At 43.7% G+C, this 11,554-nt stretch overlaps 1 protein-coding gene across 1 annotated transcript in view; it reads left to right on the top strand.

Annotated features, from left to right (window-relative positions):
- The first annotated feature begins 2,043 nt into the window (after positions 1–2,043).
- Positions 2,044–11,554, top strand: part of MFSD2A (MFSD2 lysolipid transporter A, lysophospholipid) — a 65,660-nt gene continuing 56,149 nt past the window's right edge. The window contains exon 1 of the mRNA XM_060784614.2: positions 2,044–2,344. Coding sequence (XP_060640597.1) covers positions 2,255–2,344 — 90 coding nt within the window. The 5' untranslated portion in view covers positions 2,044–2,254. The remainder of the gene's footprint in view (positions 2,345–11,554) is intronic.

The following is an 11,554-nucleotide window of genomic DNA, read 5'->3' as shown; positions in this document are numbered from 1 at the left end:
CAACTGCGACCATACCTCGTGAAGGCGGATCTGGTCAGGGTGGTCCATGCCTTGGTCACCTCCAGATTGGATTACTGTAATGTGCTCTACGTGGGGCTGCCCTTGAAAACGGCCCGGAAATTCCAATTGGTCCAACGGGCGGCAGCCAGGTTGTTAACTGTTGCTCCTTACAGAGAGAGGTCAACCCTCCTGTTTAAGGAGCTCCATTGGCTCCCGTTCATTTTCCGGACCCAATTCAAGGTGCAGGTGCTTACCTACAAAGCCCTAAACGGTTTGGGACCCGCCTACCTGCGTGACCGCATCTCTGTATACGAACCCACACGATCTCTTCAGTCATCTGGAGAGGTCCTGATCACGATCCCACCTGCATCGCAAGCACAACTGGTGGGGACGAGGGACAGGGCCTTCTCTGTGGTGGCCCCCTGACTCTGGAACTCTCTCCCCAAGGACACCAGACAAGCCCCAATGTTGGCAGTCTTCAGGAAGAGCTTGAAGACGTGGCTGTTCCAGTGTGCCTTCCCAGAATAGGAAACTCCAAGCATCATGTCCCAAATGCACTTTACTAAAGATTCAAGATTGTCTACATACCGCACCTATCTCCAAAAACTTATTCATTTCACCTGGTCACGCCCATCATTTTTATAATTTTTAATCATTACGTTTGGCCCGGCCTTAGTTTTAAATGCATCGTGGTGTTATTGTCTAATGTGTATTGCTATTGTTTTAATGCTTATTGTTTTGTTTTTATGAGTTTATTTATTGTTGTATTTGTCATGCTGTTGTTTACTGTTGTGTTGGGCCTCGGCCTCTTGTAAGCCGCACCGAGTCCTTCGGGAGATGTTAGCGGGGTATAAATAAAGCTTTATTATTATTATTATTACTTCAGTGTTTTTATGAGTGACGGTCACTTGTTGGCTTGACAATTGTATTGTGTCCAAATTGGGTGTCAATTTATCCAGTGGTTTTTGAGTTATGTCAATCCCACAAACTAAAATTACATTTTTCTTTATATAGAACAGTGGTTCTCAACCTTGCTAATGCCGTGACCCCTTAATGCAGTCCCCTATGTTGTGGTGACCCCCAACCATTAATATTGTTTTCGTTGCTACTTGATACCTGTCATTTTAATACAGATATAAATCGTAATGTAAATATCTGATATGCAGAATATATTTTCATTCACTGGACTAAATTGAGCACAAATACCAAATTTTGTAATTTGGGAGTTGTAGTTGCTGGGATTTATAGTTCACCTATAATAAAAAAACATTCTGAACTCCACCAGCGATGGATTTAAACCAAACTTGGCACAAAGAACTCCCATGACCAACAGAAAACACTGGAAACGTTTTGTGGGCATTGACCTTGTGTTTTGGAGTTGTAGTTCACCTATATCCAGAGGAGCACTGTGGATTCATGCAATGATGGATCTGGACCAAACTTGGCATGAATACTCAGTATGCCCAAATGTGAACACTGGTAGAGTCTGGGGAAAATAGACCTTGACATTTGGGAGTTGTAGTTGTTGGAATTTAAAGTTCACCTACAATCAAAGAGCAACAATAGAATTGGGTCAGACTTCCCACACAGAATCCCAATGACTACCAGAAAATACTATGTTTTCTGATGGTCTTTGGTGACCCCTTTGACACCCCCTCACGACCCCCTCAGGGGTCCCGACCCCCAGGTTGAGAAACACTGATATAGAAGATACATTTATCATTTTAAATACAATCAAATAGGAGACTGTATTGCTAATCTTCCTGTTGTATTGTTTTGAGACACTTCTAATAAATAAATAAATAAATAAATAAATAAATAAATAAATAAATAAATAAATAAATAAATAAATAAATAAATGCCAAGGGGCGGAGCCAAATCGGTGACATCACCGGCGGAGGTAAGTGGGGGGTGTCTGCGGAGGCGGAGTCGCTGATTGGCTGAAGGGCTCTTTGGATTGGCCTGCCTTGAATGGGGAGGGGCGTGGCCTGGACTAGGCCGCGGGCCAATGAAATCCACTCCCTTTCCTCGCCGAGAGGAATTCATTCATTCGCCTGTGGCTTGGCGGGGAGAAGGCGAGCAGGAGAAACTCTCGTGAAGTTGCTGTATTGTTTTTTTAAAGGGGGTTTGGTTCTTCTTTTTTTGCCGGAGGGAAGAAAGGGGTGAAAGGGAGAAGCAAAAAAATAGCACCAAAAAGAAAGATCCGGTGGTGAATTTTAGTTTGCCGAAGTTACTTTGTTTCTGTTTCCTGCCAATGGCCAAAGGCGAAGGAGCAGAAAGCGTCTCATCGGCAGGGCTTTTGCAACCGAGTATCCTAAAGCAAGAGGATTTAATACTCCCAAAGGTAAAATAATACATTTTTGTATATGTATATGCCTTTCTTTTGTGTATGTGTGTATATATATTAATATAATATGAATATAAATACATACATGCGCCTCTTTTGTGTTTGTGTATATCTATATATTTATATTTATCATATAATTAAATATATTTATCTTTGTAATACAATAAAACATGAATATATATAATATCGTGTGAACATGGCTCCGGATCCGGGTTAAGGAAGAAAAGGATGCAGGCCTATGCCATATAAGGCTCCTACTGTCTTCCTATATATAAACTAAGAGGAAAAGGCTCGGGGAGACAATGTGGGCCCCTGACACGCGTTTTTCCAGCTCCGACACGCTTCTTGAAGGTTATCACGTGTGAATGGGGCGAAAAGGGGGAAAGGAGGCGGTCGGAGGGCATTGAGAGCCCCAAAAGGAGTGAGAATTGCTTCCATTGCTGTTCCAATTAAAAGTATCGTCAGGGAGTGGGGAAATTATGCGTCGCACGAGTTGCGTGTATAAACGCAAGATGCGTGTCGCGCCAGAATGAGGGCGGTCGGAGGGTGTTGTGAGCCCCAAAAGGAAAGGGAACGGCCTCCATTGCAGTTCCAGTTGAAAGTATGGGCAGAAACTGGGGAAATTGCGCGTTGCACGTGTTGCGTGTTTACACGCAAGTTGCGTGTCGCTCCAGAATGAGGCGGTCAAAGGGCGTTGGGAGCTCCTAAAAGGAACGGGAACGGGTTCTATTGCTGTTCCAGTTGAAAGTGTGGTCAGGGAGTGGGTTAATTGTGCATTGCACAAGATGCGTGTTTACACGCAAGTTGCGTGTCGCACCACAATGGACTCCACGAAACTTCTCTAGAGTCAATCCTCCTGGGAGCCACACTGCAAAGTTATAGCAGTTGTACCCACCTGTAATTATTACCATGCTGGGAATTATATTATTCAATTATATTTATATTATATTTATATTATTATATTGTTTATAGTTCTCCCTCCAAGGCTTTCCTTCGAAACTACATATCCCAGGCTTCTGTAGGATGGAGCCATGGCCCTTAAATCGGTTCCCAATGGTTCTAACTCTCCCTGTGGCTCAAGTTCATTCATTCAAAGGGAAGGGCAAACTTGGTATTTAAAGGAGCCGCGTCCCCATTTTGGGGTGGTCCTTGGAATGAGTGCAGTGGAATGAATTCAGTTCATACTATCCTCTCATTCATTGCATCTCAAAAATACAATGTAAATATCCTAGAAGGGAAAGATAAAATGGCTAGAGCAGACATGGGCAAACTTGGGCCCTGCAGGTGTTTTGGACTTCAACTCCCATCATTCCTAACAGCCTCAGGCCCTTTCCTTTCCCCCCTCAGCCGCTTAAGCGGCTGAGGGGGGAAAGGAAGGGGCCTGAGGCTGTTAGGAATGATGGGAGTTGAAGTCCAAAACACCTGCAGGGCCCAAGTTTGCCTGCGCCTGGGCTAGAGTAAAACAATGTCTCAAAAATAGAGTGCCTTCTTCTTTAAGACCTAATCCCAGGTTGCTAATGCTGTGAGTTTGAACCCGCTTTCACTACCATGGAATCCTGGGAGTTACAGTTTTGCAAGGCCCCGTTGCCTTCTCTACCAAAAGACCCAACAAACTACAAATCTTACATCTCAATTCTCATGGCCTCATGTAAGCCGCTCCGAGTCCCCTTTGGGGAAATGGTGGCGGGGTATAAATAAAGTGTATTATTATTATTATTATTATTATTATTATTGACCCTCAGCAGCCTTGCAAGAATTGAATGAATTCGAGCAAAGAAGCATACAGTGCAAAGGGTTAGTAATAAACGGTTGCGTTGACCTTGGTTAAGGGCACCAGAAAAGAATCGTAATAAAGTTTCATTTTGCAAGCCAGTGAAAGTAGAGCATTCTTTATTTAGGAATCATAAATGTTCTGAAATTGTCCTATACGAGAGTGAGTGAAACTGTTGCTTTCTGGTAGTTTAACAGACACAATCTTTGTTTCATGCACGAAACTATTAAAATATTGTAGAATCATAGAGTTGGAAGAGACCTCATGGGCCATCCAGTCCAACCCCCTACCAAGAAGCAGGAAAATCGCATTCAAAGTACCCCCGACAGATGGCCATCCAGCCTCTGTTTAAGAGCTTCCAAAGAAGGAGCCTCGACCACACTCTGCGGTAGAGAGTTCCACTGCTGAACAGCTCTCACAGTCAGGAAGTTCTTCCTAATGTTCAGGTGGAATCTCCTTTCCTGTAGTTTGAAGCCATTGTTCCGCATCGTAGTATCCAGGACAGAAAACAAGCTTGCTCTCTTCTCCCTATGACTTCCCCTCACATCTTGATACATGGCCCTCATCATGATTCCTCTCAGCCTTCTCTTCTGCAGTCTAAACATGCCCAGCTCTTTAAGCCGCTCCTCATAGGGCTTGTTCTCCAGTCCCTTGATCGTTTTAGTCACCCTCCTAAGGACACATTCCAGCTTGTCAACATCTCCATGGAGCCCCTGGTGGCGCAGTGGGTTAAACCCCTGTGCCGGCAGGACAGGTCGCAGGTTCGAATCTGAGGAAAGTCGGATGAGCTCCCTCTATCGGCTCCAGCTCCTCGTGCGGGGACATGAGAGAAGCCTCCCACAAGGATGATAAAACATCAAAACATCCTGGTGTCCCCTGGGCAACGTTCTTGCAGACGGCGAATTCTCTCACACCAGAAGCGACTTGCAGTTTCTCAGGTCGCTTTTGACACAACAAAAAAAATCTCCCTTCAATTGCGGTGCCCGGAATTGGACACAGTGTGATTCCAACAGACCTCACAACCTCTGAGGATGCCTGCCATAGATGTGGGTCAAATGTCAGGAGAGAATGCTTCTGGAACATGGCCATACAGCCCAGAAAACTCACAGCAACCCAATCTATAAAATGTTGCATACTGAAGTTATCTATACAGTTTGATCCCAGTATCTGGAGCGACATACAGGGAGCATACCACCCCACTTGTGTCAGCTTCACTGGCTGCTGGTCCACTTCCAAGCTCAAATCAAAGTGCTGGTTTTGACCTATAAAGCTCTATATAGTTCTGGCCCTGCTTACTTGTCCGAACGCATATCCCTCTATGTCCTGCCTCGCAGTTTAAGATCATCTGGGGAGGCCCTGCTCTCGCGCCCGCCAGCATCACAAATACATCTGGCGGGGATGAGAGACAGGGCCTTCTCAGCTGTGGCCCCTCGCCCGTGGAACTTGCTTCCCACTGAGGTAAGATCACCTGTGTCCCTCCTGCCAATTAGGAAGAAACTGAAGTTGTGGTTCTGTGACCAGGCTTTTGGACAACAGACATAGATAACACTTTGGTCATGGAATTTGATATGGAATGCACTGGAATGTTGTTACGGCTATTAATACTGTTTTTTACTGTTTTAATGAATGTTTTACATATTGTTTTAATTGTTATTATATTGCTGTGGCATCAAATTGCTGCCAAATGTAAGCAGTCCTGAGCCCCCCTTTGGGGGTTGAGAAGGAATGGGATAGAAATACTGGAAATGAATAAATAAATCTGCAGTTTCTTTTATCCATGCCTGCAACATATGGTCCCTCTAAGCATTTCCTAGGTCCTCTAAAATAATTCTATTATATTCTTGGTCCATTATATTATATTCTTCCTATTCTTTTCAATAGGAAAATATTATCTGTAGCTTCACGCATTGGGGAGCAGATCCCTGCGAAAATGGAGGCGTCATACTAGGTTGGCAAAAATCAACATTTGCCTTTGTAATTTTTTTAAAATCAGTTTGTGGATAGGGAATAGAAGCTTGACTGTGCATTGTTTATTATGAGTTTAACAATCTTATCAGTTTTCCCGGCTCTGTTGCTTTTTTTCTGATACACACAATTCATTTGTTGTTACAAATGGTTAGACTGAGTCACTGTCCTTGCAATAAAGTACGAAGCTTGCTTAGGACAGGATGAAGATTTTGATTAGGAATACAGCTCTGGAGACCAGGGTTCGAATCCCCGCTCAGGCTTGAAAACCCATTGGGTGGTCTTGGGGGAGTCCCACTCTCTCAGCCTTAGAGAAAGGCACAAATCTGGCCAAGAATCCCCACTACAGGGTTGCCATAGATTGGAAATGATCATCTAAATATATCTGTCAGCAAGGTCTACCCCCTACTAAATGCATTTTACATGGGAAACCCCCAAGTAGGGTCATCATAAGTTGGAAATGACTCAGAGTCACATAATAACCCACGGTTGTAGGAAGGAAGTGTCTTTCCCATCAATATATAAAGTGGGTTGCTGTGATATATGAAGTGTTCCAATGGCATGTGAAGACATCAATGCTGGAAAAGTGAAAGCTGTATGCCCATTGCGTGAGAAACATATTTCTGATGGTCTTAGGAAACCCCTTTGGCAGCAACTATAACTCCCAAATGACAAAATCAATCACACACACCGCAACTCCAACAGTATTCAAATTTGGGTATATCAGGTATTTGTGCCAAATTTGGTCCAGATCCATAGTTGTTTGGGTCCACAGTGCTCTCCGGAGTTAGGTGAACTAAATCACTGTCAATTCCTCCCAAATCCCTCCAGTGGCTTGTTTTGGTCACAGGGGTTCTGAGTGGGAAGTCTGGCCCAATTCTATCATTGGTAGTGTGCGAAGGGGCTCTTTGGTTGTAGGTGAACTATAAATCCCAGCAACTACAACGCCCAAATGTCAAAGTCTGTTTTCCCCAAACTCCACCAGTGTTCACATTTGGGCATATTGAGTATTTTTGCCATGTTTGGTCCAGATCCATCATTGTTTGAGTCCACAGTGCTCTCTGGATGTGAGTGAACTACAACTCCAAAACTCAAGGTCAATGCCCACCAAACCCTTCCAGTATTTTCTGTAGGTCATGGGAGAACTGTGTGCCAAGTTTGGTTCAATTCCATCGTTCGTGGAGTTCAGAATGCTCCTTGATTGTAGGTGAACTATAAATCCCAGCAACTCCGCTTCCCAAATGACAAACCCAATCCCTCCCAACCCCACCAGTAATTTGGGCATATCAGGTAGTTGTGCCAAATTTGGTCCAGTGAATGAAAATGCATTCTGCATATCATATTTACATTACAATTCATAACAGTAGCAAAATGACAGTTATGAAGTAGCAACAAAAGTAATGTTATGTTTGGGGGTCACCACAACATGATGAACTGCGTTAAGGGGTCACGGCATTAAAAGGTTTGAGAAACACTGGGCTAGGGGATTCTTGGCCGTGGGATCCTCCTAATAAAGGAACCATTCGTCCCAGTTCCACCCAAATAAAGGAACTGTACCAAGCTTGGCTACTTTGCATAGATTGCTGTTTTTGCAACGCACACTGTGCGCAATTGCACACCGATGCTATTGCAATGCATGTCTCTCTCCTTTTTTCAACCCCTTTCCTTTCTCTTTCGTCTTGGTTCCTGGGGAAAACATTCCAATTTCACCTGGAGCACAACCATGTGCATTTAAAAGTGTCAAGGCTTTCGAAGCCATCCAGACAAAATTTTTAAGACGCATCCTTAGCCTCCCAAGCTGTGTGCCTAATGTAATTTTGCTTCTGGAGATAGGTGGGATCACTGTTGAGTCTCGGATCTGGATGTATAAACTAAATTTTTGGTTCAAACTGATGTTTATGCCCAAAGGTTTGACCCCATTGACCTTTGGTGATCCATTCCAATCAAGGTGGAAAAAGTTAGTTGATGAGAAAATCCTAAACCTTGGATTCTCACCAAATACCATCCTAACTATGGGCTACACAAAAGCCAAAGAAAACATACAACAGCATGTCTAGGACACTGAGTTGCAAAACTATTTAAGTGCAGCCTCTATTCCTACCAGTCTTCAAAGACAATGGAAGGGCGCTTCTCTCTGCAGAGTACTTAGGCAACCTAATAATCCCAAAACATAGGAAGGAGTTTTCTTTGGCTAAATTCAATGTACTCCCTTCTTCTGTACTCAAGGGAAGATATAACAAAGTACCATATGATGAATGCCTATGTCCTTGGACAGTGGAAACTCTGGAGCATATTTTGTTGTACTGCACTTTTTACTGAGACCTTTGTAAACATTTTACAAATCCAATTTTAGAAAGTTTACCAGGGAGTTCTGTAAGGTTTTATGTTGATTATCTTTTAACTGACCAACACCCCAAAATTACTGCGAAAGTTGCTATCTTTTGTGCAGCAGCAATAGCTTGTCGGCACAAGATGCTATCAGAGTCTTCAAATGTTTTAATATTTATTTCAGTTTTTACCATTGTCATTTTAGCATATAAATGTTTAATACCATTTTAACTATCATATTCAATACTGAGTTTTAAGTATGCTTTTGACTCTTTCTTAATACCTAAATGTATATGTTCCGATTCTGGCATTTGTATATTTTTTGGTGCTGGTTATTGACTGTAATAAATACCTTGTAGTAATAATAATAATAATAATAATAATAATAATAAACCTTTATTTATACCCCACTACCATCTCCCAAAGGACTCGGTGCGGCTTACAAGAGGCCGAGCCCAAATACAACAATAAAAACAACAGCAACAACAACAATGCAATAACTCAAAAAAACAAAGCTGTAACATTAACAACACCCAATGATGCTATTAAAAACAATGGCTGGGCCAAATGTAATAATTAAAAATTAAAAGTGCTGAGCATGGCAAGGTGGGGAGTTTGGAGGGGGATGGGCATGCAGATATCCTGAATCTCTGATAAAGTGCTTTGGGACATAATGCTAGGAGTTTCCTTATTCTGGAAAGGCACACTGGAACAACCACATTTTCAAACTCCTCCTAAAGATTGCTAGTGACGGGGCCTGCCTGATGTCCTTAGGGAGAGAGTTCCAGAGTCGACGGGCCACCACCGAGAAAGCCCTATCCCTCGTCCCCACCAATCTCGCTTGCAATGCCGGCGGGATCGTAAGCAGGGCCTCTCCAGATGAACAAAGAGATCGTGTGGGTTCGTACACAGAGATGCGGTCACGCAAGGAGGCGGGTCCCAACTGTTTAGGGCTTTGTAGGTAAGCACCTGTACCTTGAATTGGGACCAGAAAATGAATGGCAGCCAGTGGAGCTCCTTAAACAGGAGGGTTGACCTCTCCCTGTAAGGAGCACCAGTTAGCAACCTGGCCGCCGCCCGTTGGACCAATTGGAATTTCCGGGCCGTTTTCAAGGGCAGCCCCACATAGAGTGCATTACATTATTCCAGTCTGGAAGTGACTAAGGCGTGGACCACCCTGGCCAGATCCGCCTTCATGAGGTACGGTCACAGTTGGCACACGAGTCTTAATTGTGCAAAGGCCCTTCCAGCCACCGCCGACGCCTGAGCTTCAAGCAACAGTGATGAGTCCAAGAGGACACCCAAACTGCGGACCTGTGACTTCAGGGGGAGTGTAACCCCGTCCAGCACAGGTTGCCACCCTATACTCCGATCCAGTTTACGATCAACCAGGAAGACCTCTGTCTTGTCGGGATTGATCTTCAGCTTGTTCTTCCTCATCAAGACAGCCCCTGAAAATTAGACCTAGTAGGAATTTTGCTGAATTACTAAATATAAGGCCTCTCATGAGGGTAAGACCTAGCAAAGCTTTGTGTTCATAAATATTGGGATTGGTAAATGTACCATAGATCAATGTACATGGAAATAATGGTAATAACAAGATATTCTTAATAACCAGCATAACCAGTTTGCCTGGTTATGCTGGTTTGTGATGACAACTACTGCATACTATAAAATGTTCATTTTTTGTTTGACAATAAATGTGAATTCTTCATGGAAAAATAAGTCATCCCGTGAAAATAAGACCTAGCACATCTTTGGGAGCAAAATTTAATATAAGACACTGTTTTATTTTTGGGGAAACAGGATATGTGTGTGTGCGTGTGTGTGTGTGTGTGTATCTTCCAATTTCACCAGTGATACTGGCTGGTGGGTTCTGGGAAGGGCCCTAGCCAAGGAAAGGAACCGTCCTGCACACACTCCAGGCAATTGTGCAACATTGCTGTTACAGTGTATGTCTCTCTTTTTCTTTTCTATCTCTTGTTCCTCTCTCTTCTGCCTCAGTTCCTGGGGAAATTCTTCCAGTACAGGCTAGGGAATCCATCCAAACAAAGGAACTGTTCCAAGCCTGGCTACTTTGCATAGAATGCTGTTAATGCAACACACACTCCGGGCAGTTGTGCCGCTATTGTGATATGTGCCTCTCTTCATTGTTTCAATTCCTCCTTCCTCTCTCTTTTGTCTCAATTCCCAAATTTTGCCAGTGATGCTGGCTGGGGGATTCTGAAAGAGGCCCCATCCAAAGAAAGGAATCATTCCAAGCTCTTCTACTTGTCTTAGATTGCTGTTAGTCCAACCCACACTCAGAGCAATTGCACACCAACGCGACTGCGATGCATGTCTCTCTTTCCTCTTCTCTCTTCCACTTCCAGCTGTTCCCCAACCTCTACAGAAAAGCAGCTGGGCTTGCAAACGTGGCCTCTGCCTTGCGATTATTTGCCACCCCCCCTGACAATTCCTCACTCCCTTTTCTGGACACTACTTTCCAAGAAGGAAAGTTGCCTGATAACTTACGGCAACCCTATTAAATTCAAAATATGAGAGGTGTTCCCACCATTGCCTCCAAAATCTAGTGTGCAGCACCTAAGATTCCTTGGCAGTCCTTCTGGATTTGGGAGAGCTTCATCTTTCAGGACTGTTGCTCCCAGAATCCCCAGCCAGGCCAAAAAGGCATTTTGGACATTCAAGCCTACAGCATTTTGGGAAAAGGAACCATGACCAGATCTGGTGTATGTCTGCCTTCAAGACACCTGCCAATTTACGCCAACCGAATAAACATCAAAGGGTTTTCATAGGCAAAGAACTGATTCAGAGGGCATTTTGCCAGTTCTTTTTTTCTGAATTAGATCCTATGTCACCCTGGCATCCATTGACTATCTCTTATCCAAGTATTAGACCAACCTGACCTACTTGGCTTCCAAGGTCTAATGGAGTTTGGTGCTTTTGGGGCACTTAGGCAACTGATCATTACATACTCTCTAAGCTCTCCTTCATCTTGATATTGGAATTGGGAGAGGTTCCTTTTGGATGGCCAACCTTGTTCCCCAAAGTCTTTCATAAGAAACAGGTTCAAGACAATGGTTCACTTTCAAGGAAGACCTTTGGAATATCCACAGAACACATATACAGCATTGAATATTTGC

Source organism: Anolis sagrei, chromosome X (assembly GCF_037176765.1).
Source record: "Anolis sagrei isolate rAnoSag1 chromosome X, rAnoSag1.mat, whole genome shotgun sequence".
NCBI lineage: Eukaryota > Metazoa > Chordata > Lepidosauria > Squamata > Dactyloidae > Anolis > Anolis sagrei.
This window is presented reverse-complemented; position numbering and strand designations above follow the sequence as displayed.